A 14,224-nucleotide genomic window follows, 5' to 3' on the forward strand; every position below is an offset into this window, starting at 1 on the left:
AATTCCTCCATGCCAACAGCAGGCTGACGGTGTCCCGAGGGCAGCGGTTGATGGCTCTCTAAAGCTATCTAGCTCCCCTCCCCCCGACCGGTTTTATTAATTTTTAAAACAAACGTGCTGATTGAGGTGCCAACTGCTTTTAAATGGGCCCTGCAAGGAGACTGTGTACTAATTAACTCACTGAAACAATCCACGGTGCACCTTATTTTTTTTCTTCTAGTTTCTGGGTGATTGGAATATGAAAATGCAGCGCACAATGGTGCAGATGTTTCAAAATGGCAGCCGACAGCAATTAGTGACATGGGGACCAGCTGCCTATGTCTCTCTCTCTCTGGATAAAACCTCTTGCTGAGGAATAACACTTGAGGAGCTATTATACAGATGAATCTGCAAATTATTTGTAGCGGGTGTGTTTTTGCATTATGGTTGAATTGTATGCCAGCTTCTTGGCGTGGTTTCTCATTTCACTGTCAGCTGACGTAAGCGGCATTCCAATACAGATTCCCTTCGATTCCCTCAGGAGGAATTTCACATCTGCAGAACTGAAAGTCATTTTTTGGGGCTCCATTTACTGCAAAGACCGATTATTGTAAAATGTATACATTAATATTAAAAAAGCTATAAAGCGCAACCTAACGCCCATCGGGCGTCAAGGTGCTGAGCGGGGAGGGGGTAGGCTCAAAAGTACTCAGATGCTGCATACTCTAGCATAGAGGAAGAAAGAGACTGAACAAATGAGTCTTAAGGGCTGTCAATCAGCCAATGTTCTCAGGCATAGCGGAAGGGAATTCCACAAGCCAGGACCGAGAAGGAGCATCCCCCCAGACGCTTCCACCAAAATTTAGGAATCTTAAGTAGCTGATGAGAATCGGAGCGCACATTTCTCATTGGGCAGTATCTTTCCAGTTTATTTTTCTGAAAGTGAGTGCCCAAATTATGCACAGCTCGATGGACAATACAAAGAATTTTAAACTCAATGTGTGCATCCTCAGATACCTGAGGGTTCGTTGCGCTATATAAATGCCAAATTATTATTATTATTATCCACCGGTAGCCAATGCAGACGATGTAACAGGGCTAAAGAAGGAGTCACCCGAGGCGGTGTTCTGGTACTTATGCTGTCCCAGATAAATGCCATTGCGGTAGTCCAACGAGCCCATTATGGTGGATGTCACCAATGTTGTGCGGTTCCCTGGAGGAAGCAGTGGGAGCATTTTCATTAAAGCACTCAGTCTTCCAAAACCAGCACTACAGATAGCAGAAATCTGAGCCTCACACGAACATTTAGGCAGGAGTGTAACTCTAAGGCTTTATACTGAGGCACAAGGGGATAGGTAAGGGCCAAGCGACTCTGGCCAGCATTGTGAGTTCCAGAGGTGATCCCTCTCCTGGGGTCCAACCACCAAGAAGTTTTCTGAGGCTTCCTTACTTCCAGAAAGATGCGGGCGGCCTGCATGCACCCCATTTAAGTCAGTGTTGCAAGAGTGGCCTTTGAAGAGATGAGTAGAATATAATGTGGCAGTCAACTTCCTACATAACTTTCTTGCTACTCAAACAGCTTGTTATAAGCGTTTTTTATTCTTGAAGTCAAGAAGAACAGCATTTGTACTTTGTGATAGTGAAATTATGATATCACCCAACTTATTGTTTTCATTGAAATACTGAGACCTATCAAGCCCTGCCTGTAGCCTAAATGTGCCTCACCAGGTTTCAAATTGAGGGATGCTGCGAGCTACTTAGCTCTTGCTCGCAGCCCAGAAGAGCTTGGTTAGCTTGACACAAATGGATACCAGAAGCTGCTTTTTTCGCTTCCCGAACCAACTGATGCAGATCAATCACACCTATGTGAATTTTAACTCTGTGCGTTTGGGACAATCTATAAATGAACATTAGGACACATCAATACAACATTTAAAGCATTAGGAGTGATACATAATGGACACAATGATACTATTGCATTTTATGTGGAAGTTAGATCTGTGGAACGCTATTTACTAGCTCCTTGTCCCGCTGTGGTAGCTCCTGGTCACTGGTGTATTCTGGAAACCCAGGAGCTGCTTTGATCCTCTGCATATCAAATCTTAATTTCAATCCTTGCCTTGTTGTTGTGATACTAGCAGCTACCACCTTTCGCTCCCGAACTTATGCAGTGCCATAAAACATATAACTCTGTATTTTTGAAGGACCAGTAGGACACATTGGGAAGACATTTTGCAGCATTCTGGTTTACATGCACGGGCACGCAGGTATAGTCTGCCTCTCATGGCGAGGTCACATTTATCACACTCTAGGTTCTATCTCCTCATTCCCCAGATGGTCGATGCTTGATGACAAGGAGATGCACTTGGCTCCTGATCATCAAATTCTTACTTCGAAGTCTGCGCTCCCCAGTTCTACTTAATCTGCTTGATTATCAACTTCCTGAACCCACTCGCTGCCTGAGAGATGGCTCACATGTCTACATCAAACGGTTCTGCACCCTTTCTACGTGTTTATTGTTGCACATCTCTTGGTTCGCTTGTCTTTCACGACTCATGAGCTGGGCACGCTCCGTCGCTGTCATCTTTAGTGTCTGCTAGTGCCTAGATACCCTTTCCGGCCCCGCGCTTGGCATGTTGTTCTTCCTTTGTATTGTTGCATTGATCCACCTGTTTTTTGTGATAGTATCGCTCAAGGTTTATGCAGAAGCCACCACAATGTACCCACATTGAGTTCCCCTCTAACGCAAGAAAGAGCCAATGTTCAGCAGTTGCACATTCCTTGCTGAGTCATGTTTTCACCATTTGGTGTGGTTAGGGTTCCAGATGAAGATGAAAAGTCTGCTGGGAGCCAGTGGAGCCAGTGATGAGAGCACTGCTTTTCACCAGTCTCTGCAGTCTTTTGTATCTTGACCCCATTAAGCATTGCACACTGCATCCCCATGGCTTGGAGCCTGAAACACTGGAGTTGATTTGTCCCATTCCTTTGTGCTTATTGGTTGCACTTTCTCGTTGCGCCATATTGCGCCCTCAGGAAGCCCACCTGAAAACAAAGCATTGTTGCCAGTTGCGAAGCACAGTGACCCGGAGAGGCTTTTGAAGGAATACACTTGATTGCATGACTTTCAGCGGCTGCACCAGTTGCCTGAAAGAAACACACGCTGCAAAGCTCATGGAAAACCAGACTTCAACAGCCATTCCCTGGTGCAGCAACTTCGAAATTCTTATTTTGTTCAAGGGAATTATATTTCTTCTCTTGACCTTTGCACTAGGGAGAGTTTCATTTAAGATAATGACTCTGTGTTCCATGTTATGGGTACCTGCTGTGGGTCCTTGTGGACCTAAACATGCCTCCATGTCTATCTAATTAACGGTTATGGGAATGATCGTCCGTCAGATATTTTGTATGTACATTTATCTCAAGAATAATAATTATTAAATTCCTGAATTACCAACTGGATGGCTGAGGACTGCCAGGTGGTAGCATGCATACACACAGGTCTTTCTGAAGCTAGTAGAAACAAAGCAATTGTGTTTTGGGGAGCATTTTTTCATATGTACTTGGGATCCATGTGTGTTATCGAAACAAACGTTTGGATGCTGCTTTGTAATAATTGGCTTGTCCACCTCTTCTGTCTCTTCCCGTGCTGCCCTGTTTTCCAGATGGGAAGGTGTTGTGTATTGTATGTGATTACTACTCCCCTAACATTTAACTGGAGAAAGCATCCTATTTCGTAATGGGTTTTTGGAAAATCAATAGCATTATGTTATGGTAGGTTTGAGACAGAATAAAGAGCGTCTCATGGGATTCAAGGCGTAGACCAGTGAGGATATGCAAAGGCTGTTAAGCCACCAGCCAACCAACTTTAATAGGAAATGTGATATTGGGAATCTCCTGTGTGTTACCTCCACCCTGATCGCGCTGCACCTTCCTGCCTGTATTACACTTTTCCTACCAGTTGAGTGTCCGCTGGTATCGCTACTCCTTTAGAGAAATTATCTATGGTCATCGTTTTTTTAAGTTATTTGCACTTCAGGGAATACATCTGTTTGCACTAATATGCAAAATCTTCCCTCCATGCAATTTTAAAATTGCCATTTGCAACGAGTGGTTCTAGTGGGTCTGCTATGTTGTAGAAAAGGTAAATGCAAACCACAGGTGACATCGCATTGACAGCTTACTTTTCCAATACATTCAGACGGATGCAATTAGAAACCATTGGTCATACCACCATGAAAATTATTCTGCACCTAAACAATGTGTTTTTTTGAGGTCCACCTCTAAAAAGCGCAGAGACGCATAACGCGCATCATTTTTCCCTTTAGTACTATATTCCCTATCAGAGGCCACTTAGCTCATCTTGCACTAAACTACTACATCAAACACGATAGGTGAAAAGTCAACGAGTTTGCCCTACATTTCGTAGATAACTGAATTGGTGTGGACCACAATGTTATGTCACTTTATATTTTGTAATATAAAATAGTGTATAAACGAATTCCAGCTACCAAGAGACCGCTTATTTCTAACGATTCTATACAATATTGTATCATTAGGAAATACCTTACACCATATTTCCAAGGTGGTTAATTACTACCCCGGCAGCATTTTTCAGTGAAAGGTTGTACACATTGGCATACTGATTACAATGGACGCTGACGTTGAAATATGTTTCCCCTTGGATGGTCATTGACTAGTTTCATTTGACTTTAGATATTTGTGATGAGCGCAGTGTAAATATCAGTTAACATATCACATTTTGCAAGACAACTATGTAGTCTTTTAAACCAATGAAAACTGGTGAGATTCCTGTCTGATTGGTAACGTGTTGTGGTGCTTAACAAATTATTGCAAATATGTTGTATCCATTTTGATGCCATAGCTGTAAAACATTTGATCTCTACTAATTCAAAGTCCTGCTGTGAAATGTATTTTTTGACTCGGGATTAAGTTTGGGATTTATCTTTAATTGTCATAGGTTTCTGGAAAATGTCACCTAGTGCACAAAGGTTTTTATTGAAAAATATATTCGGAACAATAACTCTCTGGGGATGTATGGTTTGTGTTTTTTTTGAAAAATAATGAAATTAACCACACAGAACTAAAATATGGTGTTTATATTTACAGGTTTTTGAACGGCAACTGAAGCATCCTGGCGTAAACTATGACTCCGGCTCCCAGAAAGACATCACCAGTGACACCTTAAAACCAAAGCACCAGCAGAAAACCAACCAGCACCATATCGACTGGTCAGTCAATTCAGACCCTGCATCCTCTGTCCAAAGTTCCTTCGGCAATACTGCATCAGAGCCTAAAACAGCTGGAATCATCAAAAGCCCGGCTTTATGTGTATCAGGTACTTCTGCCAAGGTGCAAGCAAAACAACCTGGAATGGTAAGCACTTGGGGACAGTTGTCCAATCACAGTAAAGCAACTGCATGTAGTACAGGTCCTCCCACCAATAACATTACTGCACCTCCTCAGCCTAGTACTCAGACTGAAAGCAAAGGGAATTCAACTCTACAAGAACAAGGGGGAGCGGGGCAGATGGATCAGTTGGATAAGACCTCTGTAAACCAGAAGCGTAAATTGAGCAAAAAGATTACAAACTCCGAATTGGAATGGGTCAATCACTCCCAAAAAGTAGTTGAACCAAAACCGCATAACAATGCGGAAGGGAAAAAAGAAAGCCTGCTAACTGATAAACTACAACAGTCATCACCCATTAGGACAAGTTTAAGTTCTGCAAACCGCTTGGAAAGCGAGCCAAATCAGGCTCGTACCTCAGTCCCAACAAAGACTCCATCTGTAGACCCCTTGAGCCATAAAAAGAAAAAACAACCATGTCCAAAGGTGAACGTAGATGCAAACAATCAGGAGGGGAGTCTAGTTTCTGGACTGCCACCGAGCAGTGAATTTAGCAACAGGACATATGCATATTTTGAAGGGAATAAAAAAGATCCCAGAGCCATAAAACTAAGTAAAGCAATTGAACATGCTTCCCAATCAAGAACACTTGAAAGCATTGCAAGTGCTAATAAATCATTTCTGAACAATATCTCCAGGCTACGCAAATCAGCAGCTCTTATACATGCTCCACCTTCAACATATCACTCTGCTTCCCCTCAAGAACCCAAACTACAGCATCCCAAGCTCGCTGCAAAAAGGAGGTGGACTTATGGCAAGACTAAAGATACGAACCCACTCCGTGAAAGCTTGATTGCAACAGTGGTTGAGCCGCCTTCAGCATATCCTATAACACCGTCCAGCCCACTTTATAGTAATAAGGATAGTCTTACAGTTATAACGCCGGTCAAGAAAAAAAGGGGACGACCAAAGAAACAGCCGTTGCTCACCGTTGAGACAATTCACGAGGGAACATCCACCAGTCCTGTTAGTCCAATCAATCGAGAGTTCCTTGGCCCAAAGAAAAAGAAAGGACGGAGGAGCCTTGCAGAGTTAGTTCAGTTGGCATCAATGGAAGAGCAATCCATGAATGAGCTAAAATATCACCGACAAGTTGGAAAACTTGGTGTACTAGATAAGAAAACCATCAAAACAATTAACAAGATGAAGACCTTAAAAAGAAAGAATATTTTAAACCAAATCCTGTCCTGCTCGAACCATTTAGCCTTGAAATCCAAAACTCAGCCGCAGACTACTGTGGCGGCTCCTGTGACGACAACCATTGATTCTAGATTAGGGAAACAAATCAATGTTAGTAAAAGGGGTACTATCTACATTGGTAAAAAACGGGGACGCAAACCAAGAGCAGAAAGGCAACCTCAACAAGAAGATCCCAAGCCAGCCATCAAGCAGTCAAGGCCTGTTTCTAACCAGCCAGAAAACCCAGCAGTGCCTTCAAACTTGCAATCCTTTGCGGCATCCTCACCAGCAGTTATGAATTCTTTTTCAGCACAGTTAGTAGGGTCAAGTTGTACCCTTAGTCCTGCTAGCACTGATGCAAATTTTTCTGATTTAAAAACTATGCCAAATCTTCAGCCCATCAGTGCTTTCCCCTCAAAAACCCATAAAGGACTACACAGTAGTGTGTGGAAGTTGTCTCCACCAAGATTACTGGCCAATTCCCCATCCCATTTGTGTGAGATAGGCTCCTTAAAGGAAGTGACCCTGTCACCAGTGAGCGAGTCTCACAGTGAGGAAACCATCCCCAGTGACAGTGGAATTGGTACCGACAACAACAGCATCTCTGACCAAGCAGAAAAAAGTTCAGACTCCCGTCGAAGGTACTCTTTTGACTTTTGTTCCCTGGACAACCCAGAGACCATAGCATCTGACACCAGCACTAAGAGTAAGCATGGTCACCGGCAGAAGCATCTCATTGTCGATAACTACCTCTCTCATGAGAGTGTTAAAAAGCCAAAGCACAAGAGGAAAAGGAAAGGTATGCAAAGCAGAGATGACCTCCAGTTTCTTGCAGACTTGGAGGAGCTTATCAACAAGTTTCAGATGTTCCGAATTTCCCACAGAAGCTATTCGTTTTACCATGAAAATCAATATCCCAGCATTTTTAGAATTAATTTTGATCACTATTACCCTGTGCCATATATCCAGTATGACCCCTTGCTCTATCTTCGCAGGACTTCTGACACTAAGTCAAAGAAAAAGCGTGGTAGACCTGCCAAAACCAATGACACCATGACAAAGGTGCCTTTTTTACAAGGGTTTGGGTACCCTTACCCCAGCGGGAGTTACTATGCACCCTATGGAATGCCTTACACGTCAATGCCTATGATGAACTATGGTTATTACGGCCAGTATCCAGCTCCTTTGTACCTGTCTCACACTCTCGGAGCATCTTCCCCCTTTATGCGACCGGCTGTACCACCTCCCCAGTTTCATGCAAATCCGCATATGAAGGTGCCCACAACTGCCAAGCATAAAACAAAGCATGGGGTACACCTTCAAAGCCCTGTGGGAATGGGGATGGGGGATTTGCAGTCCTCTATGCCTACTCCAAAGGCTGGAGGAGGCGGCCTTGCAAGTGGACGACTTCACAAAAGAAAGCATAAACACAAGCACAAGCATAAGGATGATCGGAATTTTGGAACACACGAAGACTTCGGTGGTTTGTTTTCTGGCAAGTCCTCCGGCTTTTCCAGTTCTGTGAATGGCCCAGATAAAGACCTACCCTTATTGCACGATAAAAGTAGACACAAAGAAAAGCAGAAGCACCAGCATTATGGAACTGGGCACAAAGGCTCAAAGAACAGTTTTGAGGAGGATACTCTGTCAACGTTATCACTTTCGGATTCTCAGCATTGGACGCAACCTAAGGATAGAACTGCTTCAAACAATGAATCTGTTGATTCCTGTTTAAAGAGGTACTCTGGGAGCCAGGAGGGCTCAACAAGGTTAGAGTCTTTGGACCTGTTTGGTGACATGCATTCTCTGCATGAGAAAAGGGACAGCGATGTTACTGGAAACAGAAGAAGGAACTTTGAAGGTTTTGGAACATACAGAGAAAAAGACATGCAGCTATTCAAAATGAGTAGGAACGACAGGAATACTTTCGACTCTGTAGCGTCTTCAGGTAAGATTGTGAAAATGGTGCCATTTTTAAAACTTTTAACAACTAGACAGTGTATTTTCACTACATGCCAATATTCAATTTTCACACGTTTTATTTTAAAACTACAGCATCACACTAACAACATTAAGCTAATAAGCTTCCTTTGTTCATATCTATACACAATCGCATATATTTATGGAGAAGTCTGGTCTGTTAGATGATTTACAAGCTGGTTCTGGACCAGGCAGAAATGATGAGTCAGTGGTAGTAGACAGATTCTGGCAGGTGGGGGTTGTGGGTGGTGTTATAAGGTCTACCAGCGACCTTTGACACCATCAACCATTCTATCCTCCTGTGGTGTCTTTTTAGGTTGGGTATTAGGGATAAGGTAGTATCCTGGCTTAGCTCCTTACTTACAGAGTTCAGTCTGTTGGTTTGCCTCTTTTTGAATTAACTCAGAAGGTGATCACCCCCAGGTTCTGCAGGGACCTTCATTGATCTCTCTACTGTTTATCATGGATATGAAGCAACTTGCTTATCTTGTTTGCTTGCTTTTGGACCCGATGTTCTGCATGTACGCTGATGACACTCATGAGGTTTTGCATGTGGGGAATCGCCTCAGTGGCACAGTGGGCTGCTTTAAGCGGTACAAGGAATTGGTCAGCAAATGAATACATTCAAATCCACAAAAGATCGACATTTTGCTCTATAGTAATTGTTTGCATGGAGCAAATATGAATTTGTCACCTCAAAACAAATTTGATGTACTGTTGACCCACTTCTCATGGGTCTGCCGTGCAGCAGTGAAGAAGGTCAGAAAATCTAGGGGGTCGGCACGATCCTTCTGTGCCACTAAACCCGGCGAGCAATCTCGTATCCAGGGCTTGTTTTTTCTTTTTTTCTCCGAACGCTAGGAAGATTTAGGGACTCTTAATGTTCCGCTGTTAAATACATTTTCTTCTACAATTTCTGAAATGTAATCAGTGAAAGTCAAAAAAGTCAAAAACATTTTTATTCGGATACATATTAGTATTTGTGACTGTAATGTGATCTATCTCGGAATGCCAAATTTTGCATCATCAAAGCTCCACATTTTTTGGAATGCTGCAGCGGGCACAGCAGACTGTATTTGGATTCTACATTGGTTGCCAGTTGAAAGGCGGGTGCAGTTTAAAGCATTATGTCTGGGGTATAAATGCTCCTATTGTTTTACAAAATTGATGTACTCAATATAAATTAGCTAGAACGCGAAGATGATCATCATCCGTCTGCCTGTTGATTGTTCCTAAGATATACTTGTGTGAAGGGAGGTGGATGCACTTTCCAGTGCAGGCGACAACATTATGGATCTCTCTTCTGGTAGCCATCTGCCTCACCATAAATCATCCTCAAGCACAAAATAAAGGCACATCAGTTACCACATCAGTCTCTTGGCACCTCGCAGTTGGCATGATACGGCAGGTGTTTTTGGGTTCGTTTCTTGGCTAAGATGCCTGCTCGAGGTGAATGTATTCTTTATAAATAATAATGATACCCCATAGCATACCATGCTCCCCAATTATGGAAAATAAATAACCTTACATAAGAGATGCAATAATTTACAAACGTAATGATAATTCAATCAAACTCAAATGAATGAAGCAACCATAACCCAAGGCTTCTAAAGTCGGACTGCAAATAGAGCTTGTTTGCTCACAGAAGACAAATAGACCACACAAGATTGATTCACTACCTGATTGGTTCAAGTAATCATTGTAAAAATTGACGTCCTGCAGTATATGAAGGCTCATTGGTGCAAGGGTAAACTTGGAACATGACCTCCTTATGAAAATCAAATGGTCCTGATGAAGTTGAGGTAAATGCATGTTGACCTCAATAAATAAATCACTGGATGACGACAAAAAACATTGCTCCAAAATCAGTTCAGACATTCACCAAAGTCTACTCTTCCTAATTGTACGTTTTCCAGAACACCCTGTATCAGGGTTCCTTAATGTGCAATATTTAGGATGAATATTAATACTTGTAAATGTTGGTGTGGTCGTTTACCAGTATTTATTCAATTCTTAATTGTTTTTCTCTTTTTGTATACCTATTTAGTGTTGTCTTGAGTCTGTAAAGGCTTCTCAATAAACTGATTTAAAAAAAGATAGGCCTTCCTGACAAATAGTGCTTGTCCTAATATAGAAATGATTAATGCAAAGAAATTAGGATATTTATAAAGCACGGTGCATTCAGTGGCACCGGGTATGCTCTCCATATGCAGACAGACATAATTGTTCCTGTTCAGTGTCCACATTGTTTGCTGCTCGTTTCAATAAAAGCAGTTGTTTCTAACTGAGAAAGAAGTGAACCTGGGGATACCAAAACAGATTTAAAATATGAAACTGTGAAAGCATGTGAAGAAAAAAACAAGCAGCATGTTCTCCGAGAGAAGACACATTGAGGAGGAAGTTGCCTGCTGCTTCAGAACCATATTTTATGCTTTTCTGCTGTTGCTTTATTGAACTTTGTCTGAGAGAAATGGTTGCATACAACGGAGCAGCTGAGCCTTTTATTCCAATCCTCAAACAAAGTTGAAAGATTCATATGAAGACATTTCTGGTCTGGAGTAAACGAAAGTGGAAACACTTTGCTGCTTCTTCCTGCGCCTCAAAACCCTCTACCTGAGTCCTGTACTGTCTTGGGTTTCACTATTTATAGTCCATTAACCCTCTCCCCTGCACTTGCGCGATCACAACTTCACTAGGCCTAGTAAGATCGTTATGTTTGTCCTCCCTTTGTTCCCCTCTTTTGCCTGGTCGCGCCTTGAAACACCTGTGTGTGGGCGCGTTATAAATGTCATATCTTATTATATCATTTGTCACTATTTCAGGCTCATCGACATTTGACCATTGGGTTCAAGATGGGATTTCAGTGCAATGCCCTACATTATGCCGGCCAGTCTATGTTCCAGTAAAAGTACATCCCAATTTCATACTTCCTATGAAGGAGAGAAAGGCCTTGCTGCGGTCATAAGCAATAGAGCGGTTTCAGTCTTACCAGTAAGATGGACTTGCATCAAGGGTACCTTTTGTTGGATAGAACATCTCAGCTATACCTTCAATTTCCTGATTGCTGAGTTCCAAGCATCTCTGTGAATACAAAGACCAAGGTTTGGTCCATGTTTGGTCCATGTCACTCCGGTCATTGTGGCCACAGGAGATACTGATCTTCTAACAGGAAATATTTAGATGGCTAGAGCATGTTTTAAAATGGCATGTCCTCATGTCCATTTTGAAAATAAGGCCATCTCCAATATTGCCTTTGCATTTACAAATTATTCAGCATGCACCTGAGCACAACGCTGTAGGACTGTCTCCTACATACTCTAGATATCGCTGACTTAGCATTGCCAAGGTTGGTTAACAAACCAATGTTAATGTCTATTTTAAGAAGCATTTAACATGGAGTTTAGAAGAATTAAACAATACCTTTATTTGAAACACCTAGATATTTAGATGCATATTTTGTTAATGGCTGTTAGTCAACATAAATCATATGTTCTATTTTAAAAGCTGCTCTCGTCTGATGTGGCCTTTGATGTGTGGTACATATGTGCACATGCCATCTGAGATACATGAACCAAAGGATCAGTGTAGGGTGCAGCCAGTGCAACACATAATCCCCTGCATTTGAAACATGCCTTTCCTTCTTTGGAGTCCCTGAAAGTACTCTGTTGTCTGTGCTTACCTTTGGCCATTAGCCCCGTTATTAGTTTGTTGTGTATTTCAGAATACCATTATTTCCCATGCAGGCTTGATTGATTTTAAAATAATTTTCAATCGGATCTTTTCCACCAAAGAATAAATGTAGATGTCCTTAAAATTATGGCCGGCAATTCTTATCTGGATTCAAATGTTTTACCTTTCAGCCCCCAGAAAGGTTTAATATAGACCTTACGCATAGCATTGTCTGATCTAGCCTGCAGATACATTGATATTGCATGTAAGTAATAATCTTGACTGCATAAGGCATAGTATCTCATGTTCAATTACAAATCCCCAGAACTGAATCAGATATTTGTGTGGGGCTGCCCACCAAAACGCTCCCTATATCTCCCTATATCCCTACCCTCCCGAAACCTTACATCTCACAACCGTTGTAGCTCCATTTAATTTGCCTCTGTCGTATCTGCTAGATTTATCCTGCAAACAAAAATATCAAGTAGGATCTAAAAGCTGTATAGCACCAATCAACCCAAAAAATATATTCCCTTTCTAGAACAAGAAAAAATGCATGCATTAATACAAACAATACTTTGTAAAAGCAGAGAAATTACACCCTTTGTTTCTGACCATATATGTTAATATGCAAAGAATTTTAGTTTGTACAGATTAACACCGAGTTGTGTGATAGTGATGATAGTTTCTGTTTAAAAGATGCTAGTTAAGGTTTGGGAAGTAACTACATGTGTTTGTTAATTACATTTTATTTTGTGCATTTTCTGATGGGACATTCTGCTGACTACTTGTTGAGATATCCATACTTGACTACATTTTAGGTTAAAAAGGTAGTTGGCCAATGTGCTACTGTTGGGAAGAACAAACTGCTCTCAACAGACAGGGGGTGTTACTGCTTGGAGTCAATTCATCAAATTCTTTTGACTTTTTCAAACCTATCCATCTACAGATGCCTTTACTTTCAAAAATGTGGATGACGTTCTTTTCAGATCACTTTGCAAGAGCCTAGTCCTCCATTTCTGTTAGTTGTTCATATTGAAACGTTTTATGTTCTAATTTCATTCATGTTTTCGATTTTGTTGTGAACTGCAATGTGAACATAAAGTTTGATTATAATTGAAAGATATTTGAAGTCTGTGCAACTGAAAAAAAGAGTTGGTTAATTTCGAAACGCGTTGTGCATGGACAACTTGAATATGTTCCAATATGTCATTCGACATGAATAAGTGAAAGCCCAGGAAATAAATGATTATACAGATGTCCTTGATAATCACAAGAAGAGTGAATTAACTCAAGGAAATGAGTGTGTGTACACAGCAATTCAACGCCAAGTTACCCATAATACAGGCCTTAACAGTTGTGTCCCACCCCAGGGACAGTATCTGGCACCAAAGCGAAACATTTTGTGTCAGAAGCCAAAATAAGTTATTTACAAAACGTTTGCTTATTAAAAAATAGTGAATTGATCAGTTTAAGTAGTTCAACCATGGAATCCAGTGTGGGAACAGGAGTTCAAAAAGATGTCGTACACATAGAGCAAGTGTGAACAGTTGTGGTCTACCCTGAGAACAGTGCCTGACACCAAATCTAACATCTAACATTTAATTGCAGTAAAACACAAAGTAATGCTTTTGCAAACTTTCCAATTAATGTTTGCTTTATCGTGTTGCAAACACGTGCTTGCAGCTTTCAGAAAATGTGCTATTTGTTAATACAGTGCTACACCGGTTATTTTCATAATTGACTAATTTCTGTATGTAGTAAAAGATTGGTTTAACTGAAAGCGGTTTGTAGATTCGCAGATCCAGCCTTCTTCTGAGAAATTCAGTAAAAGAAGGAGGTTGAACTGAAGAATGTCAAGACAAGCATGTCCAGCAGCCAATTTAACAGACAACCCAAAGTTTAAAAACATATGGAAGAAATGCAAATCTTGTCAGCTTGGATGGTCCCTCCCCTGCATGTGGTCTGATGTGTGGTGTGATGTGGTCTA

At 41.5% G+C, this 14,224-nt stretch overlaps 1 protein-coding gene across 7 annotated transcripts in view; it reads left to right on the top strand.

Moving 5' to 3' along the window:
- Nucleotides 1-14,224, top strand: part of SETBP1 (SET binding protein 1) — a 386,838-nt gene that overhangs the window by 273,584 nt on the left and 99,030 nt on the right. For all 7 annotated transcript variants that reach the window (XM_069626886.1, XM_069626888.1, XM_069626885.1 and 4 more), the window contains exon 3: nucleotides 5,107-8,533. In XM_069626886.1, the coding sequence (XP_069482987.1) occupies nucleotides 5,107-8,533 (3,427 nt within the window). The remainder of the gene's footprint in view (nucleotides 1-5,106; nucleotides 8,534-14,224) is intronic.

This window comes from Ambystoma mexicanum, chromosome 6p (assembly GCF_040938575.1).
Source record: "Ambystoma mexicanum isolate Mex_15411 chromosome 6p, UKY_AmexF1_1, whole genome shotgun sequence".
Classification (NCBI taxonomy): domain Eukaryota; kingdom Metazoa; phylum Chordata; class Amphibia; order Caudata; family Ambystomatidae; genus Ambystoma; species Ambystoma mexicanum.